Consider the following 25538-nt stretch of genomic DNA (forward strand, 5'->3'; position numbering starts at 1 on the left):
AGTTTATCACGAAATGTTAATATAGGCTACTTCAGATCTTTATGGTTAATAACATTATTAATCTTTATCTATTAAAAAATCCACCACAATGTTCACATTAAAAACGATGGAATAGTAGTGCAATGGAATGAAAAAAATTATCAAAATTATCACTGGGGAAGAAAAGTGAAAATGTTAGCATTTTATTTAAAGTGAAAATAAGGTAACAATCTTGTCATAAATAATAAAATAAATATTAAAATACCAAAATTCAAAATAATTCTAAAACTGCATTCTAAAATTCTAAATAATTCATATTAAGGTCTTATATTTTGAAGTGCCCACGATAACAATTGTCGCTCACTTCTGTTATTCCTCTTTTTCCAACGCAAATGCTCTACACTCCAATAGGTGGCGCAAATGTACCTAAAAGCGGGTTACAAACTATCAGAAAACGTAAAAGAAGATCTTCCTGAGAGAAGAAAAAACACGAGAAATCATAGAGCAAACAATTGAAATCTGTGTGCCAAACTATGATAAAGATGGAGTTTATTAAAGAGGAGATTGAAGACATGAGTGTACCAGAACCATCCAGAATAAAAAATGAAGATACTGAGGAGCAAATAGGTTGGTGTTTATTCTTGTTTATTGACTAACTTACAAAATTTGAATTTATCAGATTGGGTGCCAGTGGATGTGAAATAATGAGTTGATAAAGGATACAAAAATACAACTAAATTATCATAGCCTTGTATTGCATTGTTGCACTTGCACAGTATGCTAGAATATCATTAATAAATGCTGGATTGCTTGTGTCTCTAAATTGCATGCAATTAATTTTAAAACGTACTGTGATGACGGAGAAAATGATGCATTACTGTTACTAATAATAAAGCTGCATCAGAATATGTTATGTTTGCCACTTGACAAAACAGTTTTTCTTTGAGGCATGGCAAAAACATTATACTTGCGGAAAATCTAGCAAACAAACATGCAAAAAACAAGCGAACATGTTGCGCTATATAACAAGATTCGTTTTCTGTCTATAAATGTATCCAAATAGTTGTTCCCTTGTCTAATAAAATATTATATTAAAGCACATTTGGTGTTTCCATGGTTTCTACAAAGTAAAACCGGAAAACGAGGGTAATGCTGGGTGTACACCAAAGGATTTTCACAGTCCCAGACTAAAGACTGGCAATCTTTAGGAATCTTACTGGAGTCTCGGCGCGCTCCCGTTGTCTCGATCGTTAAATGTGAGGTGATAATCTGCAGTCGGCGACCCGATTTATGCCATTCTTTCTCTAGTCTTTCATATCAAACATGTTTTATATTATCACAAGTCTTTAGTCTGGGACAAAAAACTGTGAACCCAAGTTTTTAGATGTGAGCTGATAATCTTATAAAGTCTTTTCTAAATCTTTTTAAAGTCTTTAGGTGTAGAGAAAGCATAAGGCAGGTATGCCGTCACTAGCTGGGTTTTCATCCAAATGTGAAGCGAATCTTTTCCAAGTTCGCTAAAATAAATAAAAAACGAAACAAAAAAAACCAAATGCGAATTAGTTGCGTTTTCATCAGCTTGTTCGAGCGGACGATGGTGGTGTTGGTAATCAGCAGTTGGTAAGTAGCATATCCAAGTGTTTGTGCGGAGTGTGGAGTGCGCACTGCATGGCACTGAGGCGCCGGGCGAACACTAGCATTTTCCTATCAACAGTGGAAACAACTTAAAATACTCTATCATTTCTGGTCATACAGAAAATAATAATACATCATTCGCAACTACTTTTATTTGTCTAAACTCACAAGTAAAAAAAAGGAAAATGAATGGACGCAAATTTAGCCTCGACACGGACCCAAGACTATCAAACTTTTTCTACAAAAACATTATTTGAAATATTTAATAATATAAGGTCCGTGTACTTTTGCGTCCGTTTTTCTTTTTTTAACCTGTAATTGAAAAACGAAAAATGAATGGTTGTTGTAGGCCTATTTTTAAAACGCAAAGTTGAACACCAAAGTTTGAATTTGAATGTAGGCTACACACCAAATGCTGCGCAAAAAATTAATAAAAAAAATATTGACGTATTTTCAGATTTTTGTTTATGAATTTTTGCCCCTTTATTAAACATTTAAAATATTCACAAATTAGAATGGAAAAAAAATCGATTTTACTGGTTTTCTAAGGCCGAATTAGAACCTGGAAATTATATTTTCCCCGCAGAGCTGAATGAGAGCCATGTCTCTGGAACTACAGAGAGCTGATTTATAGGCTAATGATAATAAATGTGTCTGAAAAAATAACGAGACATTTTAATTGTTCATTTAAAAGTGGACATTTCAAGCTTTATATACAGGTCCTTCTCAAAAAATTAGCAAATTGTGATAAAGTTCATTATTTTCCATAATGTAATGATAAAAATTAAACTTTCATATATTTTAGATTCATTTCACACCAACTGAAATATTTCAGGTCTTTTATTGTTTTAATACTGATGATTTTGGCATACAGCTCATGAAAACCCAAAATTCCTATCTCAAAAAATTAGCATATCATGAAAAGGGTCTCTAAATGAGCTATTAACCTAATCATCTGAATCAACTAATTAACTCTAAACACCTGCAAAAGATTCCTGAGGCTTTTAAAAACTCCCAGCCTGTTTCATTACTCAAAACCGCAATCATGGGTAAGACTGCCGACCTGACTGCTGTCCATAAGGCCATCATTGACACCCTCAAGCAAGAGGGTAAGACACAGAAAGAAATTTCTGAACAAATAGGCTGTTCCCAGAGTGCTGTATCAAGGCACCTCAGTGGGAAGTCTGTGGGAAGGAAAAAGTGTGGCAAAAAACGGTCCAGTGCTGCTTCTCTGTAGCCCAGGTCAGGCGCTTCTGCCGCTGTTTCTGGTTCAAAAGTGGCTTGACCTGGGGAATGCGGCATCTGTAGCCCATTTCCTGCACACGCCTGTGCACGGTGGCTCTGGATGTTTCTACTCCAGACTCAGTCCACTGCTTCCGCAGGTCCCCCAAGGTCTGGAATGGATCCCGAAAAAAGCACAAACACTGCAGAGATGGCAAGTACAGCAGCTGCTGGAATTAGCTGAGGGTGACGTTAACAGATGGACAAACGTCGGCTAGTAGTTACAGCAGCCGCAATCCACCTGTCATCAAGTGGCCACACCCTTAATTATGCAGAACTTTAAGGCTTAATATAATTTAAACGGATGAGTTGTAAAAAAAATTCACCCCCCTCACAGTTGTCATGAAGGGAAAAATTTGCTATATAGACCAAAACCACTTTTTGCTCCAGGCTGTAAACATTTTTTTTTTCCTGCTGTAAAGTTGCGGATTTTAACATGGGGGAGATACAGATTTGAATCACTTTTGCAGCCTGCCTCAAGCGGCCAGTCGATGAATTGCAGTTTAATTCATTTCCGTAGTGACGCAATAGTCCTTCAAATGCGGCCTTGGAAGATGTAGCCTTTGAATTGGGACATCCTCCATCGCGCCGCTGTGACGCAATCGGCCTTCAAATACGGCCAATCGGCCTTCAAATACGACCAATCGGCCATCAAATACGGACTTCGGAGAATACAGCCTTCACATGGGACAAGGCCACTGTATGAAGGGCGTGTGGTCGAGCTGAGCCAAATGATCCGGTTCGGTTCATACATGTATCTCCCATCCCAGTCACATTAGAAACATGTGACTCACATTACTTTGTAATATCTACTGCAGATCAATAAAAACCAAATTTTTCCATTACATTTTTTAATCATAATCTTCTAGGCTTTAACAGTTGTCAAACACATTTTTAATCATATTAACTAGAGAATGACAGAACTTTGGCACATTAAAGGTCTAATACTTGATCTCTGTTGCTTTCTGCTATTGAATCAAGGTTTACTTAAACTGATTCTAATTTTGTTTATTTTAGATCGGATGGAAGTGAAAGAGCAAAGACAAGAACTGGAGGAATTTAAGGAGGAACATCATAACTTTAAAATTCAAGAAACAAAGGCCAAAAAGACGCACACCTGCACTCAATGTGGAAAGAGTTTTTCTCGAGCATCAGGTCTCCGTGATCATCTGCTCCGTCACTCTGGAGATAAACCATTTAACTGTGATCAGTGTGGTAAAGTTTTTTATTCACCATCAGGTCTAAAATGACACCTGAAAAGGTTCATTCAGATGAGGAGCCTTATGTGTGTTCTTTCTGTGGAAAGAGTTTTTCAAGGCTGGATAGTTTTAAACACCACCAAAAAACACATGATGAATTGAGAGATCATGTGTGTTGTGACTGTGGGAAGAGCTTTACCAGAGCTGATCAACTGAGACACCACCAAAGAATTCATACTGGAGAAAAACATTACAAGTGCTCATATTGTGACAAGAGTTTCACTTGGTTGGGAGTACACACTTCAGTGTGAGAAGAGTTTTTCTCATGCATCAACTCTCAGTGATCATCTGCGTATTCCTTCTGAAGAAAAACCATTTAACTGTGATCAATGTGGTAAAGATTTTAATTCTAAAAAATTAAATAATAATCATTAAATCTAAAAAAAAACACCTGATAGTTCATTCAGATTTTCCACCAAAAAAGAACTGGTTCGGAACTGGTGCTGGTTCAAAGTTGGTTCAACTTGCAAACCTTCTCAGAACCTGTTTGTTTTTTCACTGACCAGAGAGCCCAGCGAAAGACGTTGTTACGTCACTGTGTACGTCGCCATATGTCTTAGCTTTCCCAGAAATGCTTGCGCCAACTTCAAACATAACAATTACAATGGCGGACTACATCGTCTTTCTGCAAATGTTTCTCCTGGCTTTGCGATCCTATATTGGGGTCAGAAGAAGATGTTTAGAACACATTTTTGCTGCTCGTCTGGATTACTATAGAGGTATAGGGTCACAATAACCCCGCCCCTGACGTAAGCATGACGTAGTAAAAGAACGGTCGAGCAAAGAGTTGTTGCCGCTTTGGAACCAATTTTCCTGGCCGAGAACCGGTTCTTTGGCTGTCGAAACCCAAAGAACTGGTTCGCGAGTCGGCATGCATCTCTGAATCGGCTCTCAAAATGCTTTGGTGGAAAATGGGGAATGGAGTTGAATGACACATCACTGTTTCCACTAACGGGTGTTTTTATTTACTGCTGATTACCAACACCACCATCGTCCACTCGAACAAGCTGATGGAAACGCACCTAATTCGCATTTGTTTTTTTGTTTCGTTTTTTTGCGAACTTGTAAATGATTCACTTCACATTTGGATAGAAACCCAGCTAGTGACGCCATACCTCCGTTTTCCGGTTTTATATTGTAGAAACCATGGAAACACCAAAGGAGCTTTAATATAATATGAGAGGCCTTATGTGTGTTCTCTCTATGGAAAGAGTTTTTCAAGGCTGGACAGGTTTAAACAGCACCAGAAAACGCATAATGAAGTGAGAGATCATATGTGTTTTGACTGTTGGAAGAGCTTTACTAGAGATGACTATCTGAGACGGCACCAAAGAATTAATACTTTAGAAAAACCTTAGCTCATATTGTGACATATTGTATTGTGACAAGAGTTTCACTCGGTTGGGAACACAGAAATCACACAAGCAACTTCATGGACAGAGTTTGGACAGAGTTTTCTTGTGGACAACTCTCATGTGGAGAGAGTTTTAGACATTAATTTAGTTTCCTCAGTTACATGAAGAAATATCATAAGTAACATTTCATGTCAAATACTGTCAAATAAGTAAATGTTGTGAGTAGAACAAAATATGGAGTTGCTCCCAAAGAAGATTATCTAGTTTGACTTTGTGAAGTTGGTGAAATGCTAAGATAACTAGATAGACTTTTTTATATTGTGTTCTGATTTTGATATTGCAGTTATAGGAAATAAACAAACCAACAAAAATTGTCTTGAGAAAACTCATTGAATTTTGTTGGTTTAATGTAAAAAATCAAGCGTAGCGTCAGTTCTGGCAGGTCACTTAGTAAAGCTTGCACCAACTGATCCACGTCTACCTGTATTGAAGGCTGTAGAATGCACTGATTGCTATTACGGTTCTAAATCACCTTAGAGTATTACTGTATTGATTGATACATTTTCTCACAATGTCAACAAAATGTAAATATCACAATAATCAGCGTAGGCCTATGTAAAATAAACGAACAATAAAAACAATGGTTATATTCAAAAGATACAACTATATCAAGAGAGGGCAACGAAGTGGCAAAGTCAACTCAGTTTTAAGAAGTCCTATGTATTCCAGAGGAAGTTCACTTAATGAAGAAGGGTGCAGAAACGTCGGTCCTCAGACGCGATGCCGTCTGGTCCTGATAGGGTTAATATGATGATGTTCAAAAGGGCCTGTAGCTTCGTGTGCTGTGATGTTCAGTGTGTGTTCGTTTGATGGGTTCATGTGATATGGTCAGCTGGACAAATGTAGATAACGTGTGTGGTTCTATAATAAAACAAACAAACTCAATTAGTTTCTGTTACAACTCTTACGATAAAAATGCTGCGTCATTATCACTTCACGTGATTAAATGTGAAAGACATCACAAACTTGTGGTACTGGTATAATATAGCAGCTGTTCTTTTATGACTGAATAAATATCTTATCGATGCATTAAACAGAATATCAAACAATGATTATTAGACAAAATGAATGTAAGATAAGCACTTACAGTCTGCAATGACGCACGCGCGAGTATTCACCACAGAAATTCAACAACCTCGGAAGCGATCACACAACATCAGCCGCCCATCACATATGAAATACACAACTGCTCACCAGCTATATTGTCGATCTATAACTTTATGGCCTTATTTATGCACCTTGCTGCATTTACTCACAATACAAATCGTCGCGCACCACATCTCTTCTTTCTTTCCTCTATTGTCACGTATATGTGATCTCGCGTCATTCTCACAGAACTCGCGAGCCTTCCGATTCAACTCCGCCTACTCAGCAGACGCAACACTTCAAAAGAACACTGTACAACTATATTATACTATAGTAAGAACATAAATATAACAGGACCATGGCCTTTTGCACAGCCGCCCCCAAATTTGGTATGCAAATTTGCCATTAGTAGGGTCTATGAGGAACTCTCTGAGTCTGGGGGTAATATTGGCAATTCAATCAACTTAGCTACTGGTCTTGTGTACGTTTGATCTTTCACTTTGACCACTGCTGTTCTGACTCTCCCATCTGAACTTGGAATGGCAGAAGAGACAGTACCAACTCTCCAAAGCGCTCTTGGAATCTGCTCGTCAACGATAAGTACTACAGTACCAACTGCAATATTCTCTTTCTCTCTGTGCCATTTCTGCCTTGACTGCAATGTGGGTAAAAATTCATGAATGAAATGCTTCCAAAAATGATCACTCAGAACCTGACTATGCCTCCATCTTTTCCTACTGAGTAATTCTGAGTCTGAATAGACAACTTGAGGCAAAGAGGAGTCAGGCCGCCCCATCAGCAAGGAATTTGGCGTTACTGGGTCTGGATCTGCGATGTCGCTAGAGACATAACCCAAGGGTCTAGAATTAAGGATGCTCTCAACCTCGATCAGAATGGTTCTTAATACCTCCTCGATAACTGTCTGTGCGCCTAACGTGGTTCTCAAGGCTGTCTTTACAGACCTCACTTCTCTTTCCCACGAGCCGCCGAAATGAGGTGCACTTGGTGGATTGAACCTGAATCTGATTTGTTCTTTGGCCAACTGCTCTCTGATACTGGGCTGAATCTAAGAGAAGGTGTCCTCCAGCTCTTTACATCCACCTCGGAAATTTGTTCCCTGATCCGAGAGAAGCTCATAGGTTTTCCCTCTTCGGGCAATGAAACGCCTGAGAGACAGCAGGAATGAATCTCCATCAATGTGATCCAACAGATCAAGATGTACGGCTCGAGTAGTGAGGCACTTGTATACGACACCCCACCTTTTCTCAGTGCGACGACCCACCTTCACCATCAGTGGTCCAAAACAATCTACTCCGGTGGAGTAAAAAGGAGGTTTACACAATCGCAGACTTGAGGGGGGTAAGTTTGACATTCTAGGAATCATTGGTTTGCCTCTCCACTTGTTACACTCAAGACAGTGGTGCTGATGTCTTCGAATAGCTTCTCTTCCCCGCAAAATCCAAAACTTGCGCCGCAGTTCGGCATACACTCTGCCAGCTCCCGGGTGGTGCAATTGTTCATCGTAATGCTTGATTAGTAGCTTCACTGCGGGATGATTCTGTGAAAGAACGATAGGGTGTAGATCTGCATCACTCAATCCATGACACCTACGAAGTCTTCCTCCTACTCTAATCAAGTCTAGCTCTTTGTCATACTCAGGAGCAAGCTTAAAAAGTCGACTATGTACAGAAATGTCTTTCCCTCCCTTGAGTAAAGCAAATTCGTCAGGAAAGTCTTGCATCTGACATTGTCTAAGGATAGACAATTCTGCCTTCTGAAACGCATCTGCACTCGGTGAATCTGTATTGCCAGCCGACCCATGAAGGACTAGCGCTGTAGCTTCTAGTAACTCAGTATAGCTACTAAATTGACTAAGTTCAGGTTCAACTTGAAATTGATGTTCAGTCAACGAGCCGCAAAACACAGATTTCTTAAGTTCCTGAACTTCTCCGTGGGCCTTTCCTTCTGGGGCCTTAGGCCAACAGCTGCTAGACTGCATCAAGAAAGCTGGTCCTTGTTTCCATCGTGTTTCTTCAGCTAGCTGAGCCAATGACAACCCTCGCGTAATATCATCTGCAGGATTAGCTGCAGAATTGACATAGCGCCAAGCTCCAGGGTCAGACAACTCTTGAATTTCTGTGACTCTAACTCCTACGAACACTCGATATCTGCACGAATCAGACTGTAGCCAAGCAAGAACTGTAGTCGAGTCAGACCAATAGACGAATTCAGAGATATATAGAGTTAGCTCTTTCTTCAAGACGTCTCCTAGCTGTGCTCCTGTCAATGCAGCACAAAGCTCTAAACGAGCAGTGGAGATCTGTTTCCTTGGAGCGACTCGTGACCTTGCCGCCATGAAGGAAACCTGCGTATTGCCCTGATCATCTTCAGAACACAAGTATGCTTCAGAGCCGTACGCCTTTTCAGACGCATCACAAAATACATGCACACTGCGGCTCTTGACAGGATACTGAAGACTGGAACTGTAGCATCTTGGCAGGTGGATCTGAGACAATTGTGGAAGCTCGCTCTCCCACTGATGCCAAATGTCTAGTAAACCGGATGGTAGATTAGGATCATCCCATTCTCGTTTCTTCTCCCACAACAACTGCACGACAATCTTGGCTCTTGTGGTATATGGAATGAGATATCCAAGGGGGTCGTACAGCTTGGCTAAAGTGCGATAGATGCTCCGCATCGTAATTTCACCATCCTCCCTCTGGTAAGATTTGTATACCAATGTGTCTGGTCTACATTGCCATATCAATCCAAGGGCATTCTCCTGCGGATTGGCCATTTCTTGACTGAGCTGAATCTCACCACTCTTCGATTTCAACTCTGCAGAAAGGTGGTGAATAACCTTGGGGATGTTACTAGCCCATTGCCTCAATTCGAATCCACCGTCCATAAGATGACTCTGCAATCGGTTTACCAGCTGTAGAGCTTGAGCTTCAGTAGAGACACCCTTGAGACAATTGTCAACATAGAAGCTACGCTCAATCGTTTGACGTACTTCATCAGTAGCTTCAAGATCCACCTTTGCATGGGACTGAAGTGCGTAGGTAGCACAACAAGGGCTACATGCAGTGCCAAATGGCAGAACTTGCCACTGATACACGATGGCCGGTTCAGATGTTTTTCCATGACGCCACAAAAAACGGAGGAAAGGTTTATTTTCGTCAAGGAGACGGATCTGATGGAACATACCCTTCACGTCACTGCAGATGGCCACGGGATGTTCTCGAAAACGGAGGAGAACGCCCAACAAGCTGGCACTTAAAGTCAGACCGGGGAAAAGATGGTCATTGAGAGACTGACCCTGATACTCAAAAGAACAATTGAAGACAATACGGTTCTTCGCATTGTGATGAACCATATGATGTGGTATATACCAAGCCTTGGAAGTCAGATCACATTCTGCAGATGTCAATGGGGTGACATAACCCGCTTGCAACAGTTTCTGAATCTCTGATTCGTAAGACTCAGCCATGCTAGGCTCTCTAACTAGTTTCCGCTCTGTGCTGCGTAGCAGGGCCATGACTGCCTCTTTGGGTGCATTCAGAGGTGGAGGCGACTCTTTCCAGAGTAGAGGAGTGGCGTACCTTTTGACACCATTCACATCGATCCTGATGGTTTTCTCTTCTAGAAGGCGGATAGCTTCTGCATCCTGTCGTGATTGACTGACTACTTTCTCAGATAGATAAGGAAGGGTATCCAGCTGCCAAAGTTTTTCAACTTCACGGAATAGCTCAGCTTCAGGAGAAACACAAGAAATGAATAAACATTCTTGAGGCTGCAAGTGAGGCTTAATAAGACTTGAGGGACCTTGCAATGTCCAGCCAAGCATCGTATGAACCGCCGCTGGACCTCCAGGAGGACCCAATCTCACTGGCTCCACAGGGGTTATCAAGTGAGGATAATCCGAGCCGATAAGTACCGAGGGCTGCGCTTCGTGGATGTCATGCAAAGGTAAATCACGGAGATGGCGATATCTTCTTTGTAAGTCAGAGATGGGGTAAGTATGTTGAACCAGGGCTAGCTCTTTTGCGGTAAAAGCACCCTTGACCGGGTAGGATTTGTCAGGGTGTGAAACAGGTGCTATGGAGAAAGATACAGATCTACCATGAATGGTATGAACATCCTGTCTCACTGTGCGCAGAGCCAAATCTTCAATTTCACCTTGAAGGTCTAGACGTCGAGCAGCTTCATTCAACAAATTAGTACGCTCAGATCCATTGTCTAGCACAGCATAGGTTTCTAATGACTTATCACCATTCCGAATGATTACTCGACTTAACTTCAGTAGCACTTGCTTGCCACTCGTAGGCCGATCCAAGTACAGGGTCTGAGAAGCAGGGCTTACTAGGCTTTTCTCCGATGACTGGTTATTACCTTTACTCATCCAATCAACGTTGGCATTGACTTCATGAAGAACATCAAGATGCCTCCGTTCACACCGCTTGCACTTCGCCTTTAAGGTGCATTTAGATGAAGAATGACCTCGTCCACAACGCCAACATCTACGTCCCGTTCTAATCCAACTCTCAATCTGCTCCTAAGTTAAGAGTTTGAAGTTGGAGCACTGATTCATGTAGTGCTGAATGGTATCACAGAACGGACAATACTTTTTCGACTTCTCCTGTGGTCTTTCTGAGTCCATGTATTCAGTCTTTGGGAGCTCTACCAATCCTTCTTTTTGCTCTCTTCCATGTAAAACAGTAGTCAACGTACGGGGCACAAAACCAGTTCGCTTGTCTTTGTGAACACTATGTTTCACTTGCTCAGGATAGGACCCATACTGTGTTCCTTCTACCTGCACACGAACCTCGTATTCCAGCCAGTCTGCGAAATCAATCAGCGTTGGAATAGGTGTCTGAATGGGGTTAATGAATCTCTTGAAGTTAGCTCTTAGGTCGTACGGCCTCTTGGCTAAGAGACGAGAAACATGAGAGACACATTTCAGTTCAGTCCCACCTGTGTTACCTAACTGGTTTAACATTCCAACCAGTGCTCGGACACGAAGGGCAAATGCCTTGAAAGACTTCACATCCCCGCTCCTAATATTAGGCCCATTCATCAAATTAGTGATCCTTTGCAGTGCCAATTGATGTGGCTGCCCATACATATCAGTGAGCACTCTCATAGTGTCCTGAATGGAGTGCGACTGTGACTATACGAGTCGGCGACAAGTAAAGCATCTTCCAGCTTAAGGTGGTGCATAAGTATTTGGAACTTAAAAGACTCAGAAGCGTCTTCAGGAAGAACGTTGTTTAACGCAAGCTTAAGACGAGCAAATTCTCGAGGATCATCCCGAATGAAATGAGGGATTGTAGGAGTCGGCCCTCTATATTGCATTGATGGTGGATACACATGACTATACATACTAGAGTGTCCAAGCGAATGGTGAGAACGGTCAGCGGAATGTAACTGTACATTATCTTGACTGTACTCTTGCCTCCAATCAACTGGAGAATGATCGAAATGATCCAAAGAGGCATCCTTATTCAGACGCTCTCTTGAACGACAATGATAAGAGTCCATTGCTGGTCGATAGGCATCATGATACTGCATACTGGACCGCAACATTGCTGGATCACCTGGACATTGCTGACGAATATCAGATGAATGAGATGGGCGCAGTGGAACATTGGCACCATGATGGTGGTCACACCGTGGCAAGTCATTCTTACTACTATGTGGATCATTATACGAAGGGGTCGACATACCTGAATTGAGCGGGCTATCACTAAGCCGGCCTACTCTCTTTAAATTGTCTGTAAGCTCCTCAATGAGATCTCGCTCACAACTGCGAACTGTAACGAGGGATTCATCTCTAGGTGGCACCAAAGGAGTATGTACTGTATGGCCAGAGTTACCATCACTCTGCACTGCCTCCTGCATACCAGTAGACTTTGGTGTGGATGACACCACAGCTCCTTCACTCATAATCTGTTGCTCAGCTAATGAAACCTGAGAAGCTAACACAGGAGAGTTAACAATAATATCAGATATGCGTTGCATGTCTTGCCTCATTCGCCTGTTTTCCTCCCTCATTTCACGCATAAAACTAAGCATATCAGACTGCTCATCTGCAAATGCTAGCTGTTTGTGAGGATAACTAACCTCATAGTCACGCAAATGTGTTGGTCGTCTTGTTTCTCTACGAGGACGTACAACTTCTGGCTCTATAGCTTCCTCACTAGTTCTGGACATCATCACTAAGGTGGTTATAGATCCGGCTCGAAGGACCATAAAATGTATTGAAGGCTGTAGAATGCACTGATTGCTATTACGGTTCTAAATCACCTTAGAGTATTAATACACAATTAATGTCCAGTAACTAGGAGAGGAGTAAAAACCAGAGCCAAAGATCAAATTCACTCACTGTATTGATTGATACATTTTCTCACAATGTCAACAAAATGTAAATATCACAATAATCAGCGTAGGCCTATGTAAAATAAACAAACAATAAAAACAATGGTTATATTCAAAAGATACAACTATATCAAGAGAGGGCAACGAAGTGGTGGTAATAAGTAAGTGTACTCAGTTTTAAGAAGTCCTAAGTATTCCCGAGGAAGTTCACTTAATGAAGAAGGGTGCAGAAACGTCGGTCCTCAGACGCGATGCCGTCTGGTCCTGATAGGGTTAATATGATGTAGGAGCCAAATGTGGAATTTGTGCAGTTTGATATTGGGTGTTGTTCCTTGTTTGTACAGTGGGTGTCACTCTAATATCACCTGGGGTCAAAGGTATAAAGGAAGGATCCAAACTGCCAACAGGGGGGGTTTTGTCCCGGAAGGGCAAAGGGTTTTTGACCGCTGTGGCGCATTGGCGCTGAAACGTATTGTTTACATTCTATTGTAGGTGTATATGTATATGTATATGGTTTACCGTTGAAACTGGATAAATGGACATTTACCTCTGCACGCCACGGTCAAACAAATAAACTGAATAATCATCAACATAACAAAGTCTGGAGACTCTTAAAACGAGACGGTATGTTAATAGAATAACAATGGTACAGTGCGTCAGCCAGGGTACTCCTGGGCTAAACCACCTCAGTAGCCGCGTCAGTATTAGACTGAGCGGTTACATATGATGATGTTCAAGAGGGCCTGTAGCTTCGTGTGCTGTGATGTTCAGTGTGTGTTCGTTTGATGGGTTCATGTGATATGGTCAGCTGGACAAATGTAGATAACTTGTGTGGTTCTATAATAAAACAAACAAACTCAATTAGTTTCTGTTATAACTCTTACGATAAAAATGCTGCGTCATTATCACTTCACGTGATTAAATGTGAAAGACATCACAAACTTGTGGTACTGGTATAATATAGCAGCTGTTCTTTTATGACTGAATAAATATCTTATCGATGCATTAAACAGAATATCAAACAATGATTATTAGACAAAATGAATGTAAGATAAGCACTTACAGTCTGCAATGACGCACGCGCGAGTATTCACCACAGAAATCCAACAACCTCAGAAGCGATCACACAACATCAGCCGCCCATCACATATGAAATACCAAACTGCTCACCAGCTATATTGTCGATCTATAACTTTATGGCCTTATTTATGCACCTTGCTGCATTTACTCACAATACAACTCGTCGCGAACCACATCTCTTCTTTCTTTCCTCTATTGCCGCGTATATGTGATCTCGCGTCATTCTCACAGAACTCGCGAGCCTTCCGATTCAACTCCGCCTACTCAGCAGACGCAACACTTCAAAAGAACACTGTACAACTATATTATACTATAGTAAGAACATAAATATAACAGGACCATGGCCTTTTGCACATCTACCTATAGAAATACGACGCCAATCACAGCATCCATATATAAGCTCCTTCAGTGTTATCAACAGCTCTCGTGTTTCTAAGGAGCAAATTACACTTCTCCATCCCCAGCTCCACCTCTCTCAGTCAGGATTTGGTATTCTGATTCCCCTCTGAATCAGTCTAAATTCTTGATGCATGTTGTACATTAAAATATTGAATCAATGATACCTGCAATGCATTCATGTTGGTTCTGTTCTGTTTAGGGGTGCGCCGATCCAATACTCAATATTTGCCAGATCTGGTATCGGCCAGACAAGACCATCCAAATCCCATGCTGTGCGTATATGTTATTGTTATACAACACAAAAGGTACAAAAACATTATATTGCACCATAATGTTTTTGTGTACTATATTCCTAGTTTTCTGAAGCCATTCCATATAGTTTAATGTGAGGTACAGATTTAAGTCGTTAAATTAATCTTCACCTAAGTGCTTCCTTCCGCTGCGGCTGTCAGTCATTCTCCATTCTGCATTCAAACAGCGCGTCGCGCTCGGTTACGACAGTCAACATGATGAAACTCTCTCCAAGATGATTCAATGTTCCTATTATTATTCTGAAGATAAAGTAAAGGTCTATCGTCTATGGTTTGCATAAAAGGACTTTATCTTGCTGGAGTTTCACATGTTACTTTCACAACTGATCAGCGATCACAACATTGGAGTAGGCTAGAGAGCGATATAATTGTTCTTCACATCGCCTCATTCGGCGCAAATTGAGCGTCTGGCGCGTTACGCGCGAATGATTTATTTAGTGCTTTTTGTGCATTCACGCATTTGTCGCAAATTCGCGTCTGCCGCCCGAGTTGAAAAATCTGAATTTTTGCGTCAAATTCGTGCCGCGTTAACCAATCAGGAGCCAGCTTGCTGCTGTCACGAGGTGAAGTAAATATTTTACCACATAAAAACTTGATTTTAATATACGAGACATTAATTTTGTATGCTATTTATTCCATATCTAATCTAGATTATATGAAACATTATTATTATTCTAATGTAAAGAGAACCAACATACTTTAGTGCAAGAACATAGTTCGTGTCCGGACAGTGTTGTGTGAGGGAAGGCGAGTGGGTGAGGTGGATGAGGGCGAGGGTGATCCTCGCTCCGATGCGGGACAACAGGTCATCAAACTGGGCACGGGACAGGCGGAAGTACCGCTGAAAGCGGCCGTCATCCAGGCGCAGCTCCTGGAGCAACTGGTGAAACTCGCCAAACTGGGTTCACCTCCGAAGGGTCTGATGGACCCAAATACGGCGACGATTATCCCTACGGCGCTGTTCTGCTCTCCAGAGCAAATACAGAGCGGTGACTTTCTCGATAAATGACCCATCAACAACAGACATCTTGTAAAAAGATGGCCGCCAACGGGGTTCGAAACTTTTGAAACTTTCGCCTCTGACGCGCGTAAATTTCGCTTCAAACTTTTGTTTTTACGCACGTCAGTTTCACACTTGATGCGCGAATTAACACAAAGTGGTCAAGCATCATACTAGACGCGGTAGACGCGAATTTGACGCGCTGTTCGCGTCCGGTGTGAATACACAGTTGCGGGGTTTGATTAACATGAGGGTGAGGAAATACTGACATTATTTTCATTTTTGAGTGAACTATCCCTTTAAACACGGTGGAAAGGTAGTGCAATGGAATGAAAAAAACATTCTGTGTGGCATTTAAATTATAATTAAAGTTACAAACACTGTAGCATTAGACTTCAATCACTTTTTCTTTCCAATTTATCACTGGGGAAGAAAAGTGAAAAGGTTACGATTTTATTCGTTTATTCATATGTTAGCAACATTCTGAATGTGTTGAAACTAAGCGATGTGAAGGCGGGTTGATGTCATTAGTGAACAGTTCTTCTGTCAGAACAAGCAATCGTGTCTATGTTTGGAGCGTTTGATGTTCATGTGTATTTAGTAGGTATCAATACTTGTATTTAATATACATGCGAGTGCGCATTTGGCGCAGCACACGCGCAGTGTTGTAGCCTACATTTAACCGGTTGATGGAAAAGTATTCTAAAACTGCATTCTAAAATTCTAAATAATTCGTATTAAGGTCGTATTCACTGTATTTTGAAGTGCCCACGATAACAATTCTCGCTCACTTGTTCTGATTAGAACTTACGTTCTCTTCCAACGCAATTGCTCTACACTCCAATAGGTGGCGCAAATGTGCCTAAAAGCGGTTTACAAACTATCAGAAAACGTAAAAGAAGAAGATCTTCCTGAGAGAAGAAACACGAGAAATCCAAGAGCAAACAATTGAAATCTGTGTTCCAAACTATGATAAAGATGGAGTTTATTAAAGAGGAGATTGAAGACATGAGTGTACCAGAACCATCCAGAATAAAACATGAAGATACTGAGGAACAAATAGGTTGGTGTTTATTCTTGATTGTTGACTACAAAGTTTTAATGTATCAGATTGGGTGGGGATGTGAAATAATGAGTTGATCAACGATACAAAAATGCAACTAAATGATCATAACCTTGTATTGCATTGTTGCGTTTGCATCGTAAGCTAGAATATCATTAATAAATACTGGATTGCTTGCTATGGCATGGAATTAATTTTAAAACATATTGTATGACGGAGAAAATTCTGCATTACTGTTACTAATAATAAAGCTACATCAGATTATGTTATGTTGGCCACTTGACAAAATAGAGTTTTTCTCTGAGATATGGTAAAAACATGATACTTGTGGAAAATCAAGCAAACAAACAAGCAAAAAACAGTGTTGAGCTATATAACAATGATTTGTTTTCTGTCTATAAATGTATCAAAATAGTTGTTCCCTTGTCTAATACAATATTATATTAAAGCGCATTTGGTGTTTCCATGGTTTCTACAAAGTAAACCCGGAAAACGAGTGGCAAAAGTGAATCTTTTCCAAGTTCGCAAAAAAATGCGAATTAGGTGCGTTTCCATCAGCTTGTTCGAGTGGACGATGGTGGTGTTGGTAATCGGCAGTAAATAAAAACACCCGTTAGTCGAAACAGTGATGTGTCGTTCAACTCTATGAGCCGAATCTTTAAGTGAACGCTGAGAGTCGGTTCCCGTCTGAGAGCCGTTTTCCCTTTTTGTATATTAATATTCTTGTATAAATTATTCTCATTTCACTACACTGCTCAGCCACACATCAAGTCACTAACTGAATGTTTATTTTACATTAACATAATATTCAGTGACTTCAAGGGTGTAATTTTGGTTTGAGAAGGGGGGGACAAAATGGGGGAAAATATTTTCGATTTGAATCCCATTTCCTGCATTTACAGACATTTAGGGACAATGGTGATACAATATCCAGGAAATAATTTTATCATGATAAATTCTGTCAAAAAGAATAGTAGGCTAGGTAGCCTATAAGAAAAAGATGTCTGTCTTTCTTTATTGTTTAATAGTGGCCGATCGCCAAGACTTCAGAGAACAATTTTATAAAGTAAAACATTTTAGTTATTAATGTTTTGTTTGTAAATAAAATTTAAATAATGTGAGACTCAATTTCCACTGTAATGTAGAAACAACATAAAGACAGAATATTTAAAATAATTGTAGAAAGGAGTCACTTGCGCTTCAGCCTATACAGTTGGTGCTCACGGAACAGGACACAAAAATCTGAGGAAAAGGACCCAAGGTCTAGCTAGGACCAAGGAGCAGGACCGGAGCACAGAACGTTTTAATGTTTTTATTAGTACAGAATTACTAATGTTTCGACGCCCATGCGTCCGTCTTCTTCAGAGTCAAACGTTTGACTCTGAAGAAGACGCATGGGCGTCGAAACGTTAGTCATTCTGTAATAATAAAAATATTTAAAATAATTGTTTAATGGCATATTTTTAAGGCCAGTATCACTGATATTAATATAGCTACTGATGTCTGGATGAAAATAATTCCCCCCGCACCCCCCCCCCCCCCCCCCTCAAAAATATAACTTTTAATTTAAGTGAACTTAAAACAAACCTCACATAAACCCATTATAATTGTCATATTATGTTAACTTTCTGTCTAACAGCTGTGCCTTTCCTGTCTAACATGTATGAAATATACAGAAATTTCAGAGAGGTTATAAAACAGTCCGCACTGCATAAATTATAAATGAAATATTAATTTAAAATATTATTTTCTTTGATTACTCCGTTCTTTAGTCAAGAGCAGTGAGTGATTTCCTCGTTTCCCTTTGTGACAGAGAGAATGAGTGTCTGCTGTCACTTTAAGATCTGTTGCTGCTGACAGGATCTCACACGTCTCTCAGAACTCGATACTGGCACGCGTCTCTCAGGGTGAAAGGGATTTCATCAAGTACCACATGTTCCTGGATCAACACCTTTGTTGAACCTGGAACAACTTTCCAATCAACCAATCAGATTTGAGGGACAAGTTTACAGTTTATGTCAAGTTTAGGCTTATAACCAGGGTGAGGTGCTTCAACATTATTCAACTATCATTTCCCTCTGATTTTAGGGAAAAGTTATGGGTAGGGTTTGGTTTAGGGGTAGTGACAGGGTAAGGACTAATTTTTAGGATAGGAATGTTATTCCAGGATCAACAAAATATGTTGATCCAGAAACGTTTCTTACTTGGCAAAATCACAGTGACCCGTCTCTCTGTGCGTCGTGTGTGTGTGTGTGTCAGGAGGACATTCAAGGAGCGATGTCTCTTTTGTCACGCATGAATGGTTTACAAGCATTTGCATTAATAATAGCATGATCATATAATGATAGCTAAAGGATGACAGAAAGAACGAATGCTACGTTAATAATTGCATTAAATATTTGAACGTGTTAAAGCTTGACAAAAAAAAATCGAAAGTGAAACAAGAATTTGAAAGTGGGGGGGACACGAACGGGATTTTGAAAAGTGGGGGGGGGGGGGGGCATGTCCCCATAGGAAATTACACCCATGAGTCACTGTATGAAGGGCGTGTGGTCAAGCAGTGTGGCGAAAAGTTCATCCTTAAGCATACTTGTACTCGTGTTCCTGAGCTGAGCCAAATTATCCGGTTCGTTTCCCTAAAAGAGTGGGAATTCCCATCATGAGGAAACAGCCGATCAGACACGTGGGTTTATTGTCAGAATTTATTCTGTCAATTCCGTTTCCATCCCTCATTATTTACCTTAACTCTTTTTAAAGTCAAAAACACCTCAAGGAAGCGTAAAAACTTTTTTGCGAATTAAGGGTTTTTGTTTCAAATTTTGTTTTCCTTCTTTCATTTCTGATGCGATACTTCAATATGCGCTGTTGTGGCAAACATTTCTATCAAACCATCATCACTGCGTAAGAGACACTCTAAATCAAATTGTCATTTTTTAGCTATTTATTCTTGCAAGAAGGCCCAGTCACCAGAAGTTACGCTGTAGAGAGAGTGAGACGACACCAGGAAGAGCTGCGCTGCCTTTATACTGATTTCAAGCTCTTCATAGAAGCAGGGCTTTTTTCTGCCACATTCCTTAGATAAAGGACCCACGGCTGCTAGCCTCGATTATTACTAACTGACCCTTAAAGGAGCATTGCGGAAGTTCTGAGATTTCTTACCGTTACTGACACCAGTGGCCGTTAGAGAAACTGCAGCCAGTTTCATGCCCGTTCTCGGTGCGCACGCTCACACGCTCGTTGGCCGCACTAGATAAGGCTCTTTTTTTTCTTTTCTTTTTTTTCTTGCGAGGAGTTTCCGTGGGTGTCTGGATTGTGCTGGAGGCTGGTCGCTTCTTTCTGTCCACAGAGTCCATTTGAAACACTAATGCTACTGCTAGCGATTGCTGCTGCTGTAGGGATGTAAGCCCAAGTAGACGAGAATGCGCATGACGTCACATTTAGTGAATTTTTCGCGCCAATTCGGACCCGACTCCTCCACACACAATTGAGCCTACAGGCTGATAGAGGCAACCGTGGTGGACAGTCAAGGTGTCATTCTTTCTATTAAATTATGGTAATAAATGTACAAATGAAAACTCTATCTTAAAGATTTTTTAAAGTAAAAACCTACACATAGCTCCTTTAAGAATCCCCCCGGACTAGATAACCTCTGACTTCAGAAGGCAGAGGTCCCTACCCAGCTGTTCCCGTCTCGCTCCTGTATTTCTGATGTACAAACATACATACAGTACTGTGCAAAAGTCTTAGGCACGTTAGTATTTTCGCCCCCAAAAAATGGTTTTAAGCCAGTAATTTGTATCTTTTGCTGTAGTGTGTTAGTTGTAAATATCAGTTTACATTTCCAAACATTAATTTTGGCATTTAATTGTAATAATACAGTGACATTTTTAAATGCACAAGGAGTCTGACAACAGCCGGTATAATCCACTCAGAGATCTGATCTCACCATCATCGGGTCCATCTGGGATTACATGAAGAAACAGAAAAAACTGAGACAGAATAAATCCAGAAGAACTGTGGCATTGTCTCCAAGGCTCTTGAAGAAACATGTCTGCAAAGCTACAGTACTGTGAAAAGTTTTAGGCACTTGTGCAAAATGCTTTAAGGGAGGAGGCTTTCAAAAATAATGTCATAAATAGATTTTATCAATTAATTTCTATTAACTAAATCAAATCAATATTTGTTGTGACCACCCTTTGTGTTTAAAACAGCTTTTTTCCAGGTACACTTGCACATAGTTTTTCAGGGAGCTTTGCAGGTCGATTTCTTCAGGTGTCTTGGAGACGTTGCTGCAATTCTTCTGGATTTAGTCTGTTTCTTCATGTAATCCCAGATGGACTCGATGATGGTGAGATCAGATGATCCTGATCATACCGGTTGTTGTCAGACTCCTTGTGCATACAAAAATTTCACTGGATTATTACAATTAATGGCAAAATGACTGTTTGGAAATGTAAACTGATTTTTCCTACTGACACACTACAGCAAATAACTGGGTTAAAACCATTTTTGGGGGGCTTTTGCACAGTACTGTATATCTCCCGCCCCAGTCACATAGAAACATGTGACTCACATTACTTTGTAATATCTACTGCAGATCAATGAACACTTTTAATCATAATCTTCTAGGCTTTAACAGTTGTCAAACACATTTTTAATCATATTAACTAGAGAATTACACAACTTGGCGCATTAAAGGTCTGATACTTTTTCTCTGTTGCTTTCTGCTATTGAATCAGGGTTCACTTAAACTGATTCTAATTTTGTTTATTTTAGATCGGATGGAAATGAAAGAGGAAAGACAAGAACTGGAGGAATTTAAGGAGGAACATCATGACATTCAAATTCAAGAAACAAAAGCCAAAAAGCTGCACTCCTGCACTCAGTGTGGAAAGAGTTTCTGTCAAAAAGGAGACCTTAAGACACACATGAGAATTCACACTGGAGAGAAACCGTATCCATGCACTCAGTGTGGAAAGAGTTTTTCTCAATCATCAGGTCTCAGTGTTCATCTGCGCGTTCACTCTGGAGAAAAACCATTTAACTGTGATCAGTGTGGTAAAGATTTTAATTTACCATCACATCTAAAACGACACCTGAAAGTTCATTCAGGTGAGAAGCCTTATGTGTGTTCTCACTGTGGAAAGAGTTTTTCACGACTGGACGGTTTTAAACATCACCAGAAAACACATGATGAAGTGAGAGATCATGTGTGTTTTGACTGTGGGAAGAGCTTTACTAGAGCTGATCAACTGATACAGCACCAGAGAATTCATACTGGAGAAAAACCTTACAAGTGCTCATATTGTGACAAGAGTTTCACTTGGTTGATAACACAGAAATCACACGAGCGACTTCATACTGGAGAGAAACCGTATCCATGCACTCAGTGTGAGAAGAGTTTTGCTAATGCATCAACTCTCAGTGTTCATCTGCGTATTCATTCTGAAGAAAAACCATTTAACTGTGATCAGTGTGGTAAAGATTTTAATTCATCATTAAATCTAAAAAAACATCTGATAGTTCATTCAGATGAGAAGCCTTATGTGTGTTCTCTCTGTGGAAAGAGTTTTTCAAGACTGGAAAGTTGTAAACGGCACCAGAAAACACATAATGAAGTGAGAGATCATGTGTGTTGTGACTGTGGGAAGAGCTTTACTAGAACTGAACATCTGAAACTGCACCAAAGAATTCATACTGGAGAAAAACTTTACAACTGCTCATATTGTGACAAGAGTTTCACTCGGTTGGAAAACCTGAAATCACACGAGCGAGTTCATACTGGAGAGAAGCCGTACCACTGTACTGAGTGTGAGAAGAGTTTCAAACATTTGTCAAGCCTTCACACTCATAAGAAAATTGTTTGCAAGTGACCAACAATTGTTTTCATGTCAAATACTTCACAAGTAAACGGTGAGATAAAATAAAATTTAAGATTACTTAGAAAGATTACTGTACTCAGTGTGGAGAGAGATTTACATCTACCTATATAAATACGACGCCAATCACAGCATCCATATATAAGCTCCTACAGTGTTATCAACAGCTCTCGTGTTTCTCAGGAGCAAATTACACTTCTCCATCCCCAGCTCCACCTCACTCAGTCAGGATTTGGCATTCTGATTCCCCTCTGAATCAGTCTAAATTATCGAATCATGTTGTGCATTAAAATATTGAATCAATGATATATTAATGCATCACGTTGGTTCTGTTCTGTTTAGGGGTGCGCCGATACTCAGTATCGGTATTCCTCCGATACTACCAATATTTGCCAGATCGGGTATCGGCCAGACGAGACCATCCAAATCCCATATTGTGCGTATGTTATTGTTATACAACACAAAAGGTACAAAAACATTATATAGCACCATAATGTTTTTGTGTACTGAAGGGGGTGGATTGGAATCCACTGCTGCTTCAATGTATATGTACTGATTGATTATAATTAAGGTATTAATCAATATTTTTCCTTCTAAATATCAAATGAGTTGAATGACTTCTCTGGAGATTTTACTTTATTTATATAAGTTACCAGTGTGATTACTGAAATGTTCTTTTCATGTATTCTTTAATGTCTGTATTTGATATCTGAATGCAGTGCTTGCTTATTTAACCCAGCTTCCAGAAATGAAATAGGGACTTGTTTTGTGTTTGAGAAAGGTCTTCAATGTGTTAAAACATATAGGGGTCATTGAAGCCAATAGTTTGAGGGGCCATTTCTTTGTTAAAGTCTTTCTTTCCAGTTAGACTAAAGTTTAGCTATCCTTGAGAGAAAGAACGCATTATCTTGATGTTTTGAGAGGACTCTCCTGTTTATAGTGAGAGCCTGGCCAAATCCAACCTCGGAAAAGCTGTGTGTCGGTGTGTGTGTGTGTTATCTTCTTGGTTACAGGTTAAGGAACCACTGGCATTATTGGAGATTGACTGAGTTGTTGTTCTGGGCATTCTGGCGCCCAGCAACCCAAATCTGCGACCTGGAAGGTCATGACGTTGCCTAACTTCAGCTGCATAATCGATGGAGATATGCTTCAGTCTATCTGTATATGTGTGGAAAATTACTGTGTTTATCTATTTCATAGCCAATGAGAATCATTCATCCTGTAAGCAATGACGTAGCTTAGACCTTGGAAATCGTATAACTGCTGTGATCTTTGTAACTGTAAGCGGGGCGGCCTACGAACTCCTGTGCGAGTATTGAAGCTCACTTCTGCTGATGAAACTGCAAACTATCTTCAGTAAATATTTTCTATAATTTGTTATAATTCTGAATCTGGGTCTTCATTCTTCATATCTGGTTCTGGGTCTTTAACTGTATACCCCCTACAGTACTATATTCCTAGTTTTCTGAAGCCATTCCATATAGTTTAATGTGAGGTACAGATTTAAGTCGTTAAATTAATCTTCACCTTGTGCTTCCCTCCGCTGCTGCTGTCGGTCATTCTCCATTCGGCATTCAATTCGTGACTCCATGTTGCTTCGAGCGGATTATTCTTCGCACGGTTTGAGTATATGCGTTTCGTGCCCCTCTGAATTGGAGCCTTTCATATTACAATAGTTTTGCGCAATGGCAGTTTATTGATAGCCTTAGTTGTTCTGTCCAATCTATCATATCTTGCTGATTCAATAAAAAGTTGCGCTTAAAATTTTAAAAAATGTCTTAATTATATTGTATATATTTTCTCTGTATATTGTTTTACAAAGCAAGGAAAATAATTTTTAAGTCAAGCTTGATGCCTTACACAAAAGAATAATCACAGTCTCTTCCCCACAGTGAGGCATACAGATACAGTTTATTAGGTAATTTGGCACTGTTTTTTTAAATATTATTTTAGTATTGGATCGGTGTATTGGCCAATACTGAATCCCAGGTATCAGAATCGGCATCGGAGGGGAAAAAAGCGGATCGTGCCACCCCTAGTTTTGTTTACCCTGAAGCCCAACTTATACTGTAAGGATGGATTTTCCTAAGACTGAATTCAGGAATTCGAACCTGCAATAAAACACTAAAAACTCACTAATCTGCAAAGGAGATCTAAGGGACCAAGAGCACAACACAACTGGCCCAATCTGATCTCTTCCCCCCATACTGTATTCCTGACTCTACACACTATCTTCTCTCCTTCAGGGATCATTCAATCATGCAAATCTCACAAACCTCCTGCCTCCAGCTGTGTTATGTGGGGGCAAAATAAATACTTCTGGTGCGAATGGTAAAGTTGGTTAATTCCCGCAACAGTCCGAAAAAGAAACAATGAGTGTTCTTCTGTTGTGGGAGTTGCCTCAATTAAGATTGTTGATAACCATTTGTCTTTATCTCCCAAACTCAGGCATTACCACTTGGGTCACGAGAAAGGGTTCAACAAAAGCTGAATAGATATTTGGGTGCCAGATGTTTATTGTTCTTTTGTTTCACTTGGGTATTTAAAGGGAATTGGAAAACAACTCAGGGAAGCATCTGTAAACAGAACTTCCCACACTGTTGCTGTGTGTCTCTATTGCCAGGTATGCTGACTCTTTTAAACTAATTTTGATATTGCATTTTGAATTATGTTTGTATTTTATGCTGATCAGTTATGTATTTTTGTATTATTTTTAATCATTTCGATTGATTTTTAACTATGCCTGGAAAAATAAATGTTACATCTTGATTTA

The 25538-nt window shown here is 40.2% G+C and overlaps 1 protein-coding gene across 1 annotated transcript in view; it reads left to right on the forward strand.

The window, feature by feature from the left end:
- LOC143716530 (uncharacterized) overlaps positions 1 to 25538 on the forward strand; it is a 128341-nt gene extending 102803 nt beyond the window's left edge. The window contains exons 8-10 of the mRNA XM_077209082.1: positions 16745 to 16886; positions 21109 to 21234; positions 21663 to 25538. Of these exons, the coding sequence (XP_077065197.1) occupies positions 16745 to 16886; positions 21109 to 21234; positions 21663 to 22759 (1365 nt within the window). The 3' untranslated portion in view covers positions 22760 to 25538. The remainder of the gene's footprint in view (positions 1 to 16744; positions 16887 to 21108; positions 21235 to 21662) is intronic.

Source organism: Siphateles boraxobius, unplaced genomic scaffold (assembly GCF_051911475.1).
Source record: "Siphateles boraxobius isolate OS27281-9 unplaced genomic scaffold, OSU_SipBor_1 6, whole genome shotgun sequence".
Taxonomy (NCBI): domain Eukaryota; kingdom Metazoa; phylum Chordata; class Actinopteri; order Cypriniformes; family Leuciscidae; genus Siphateles; species Siphateles boraxobius.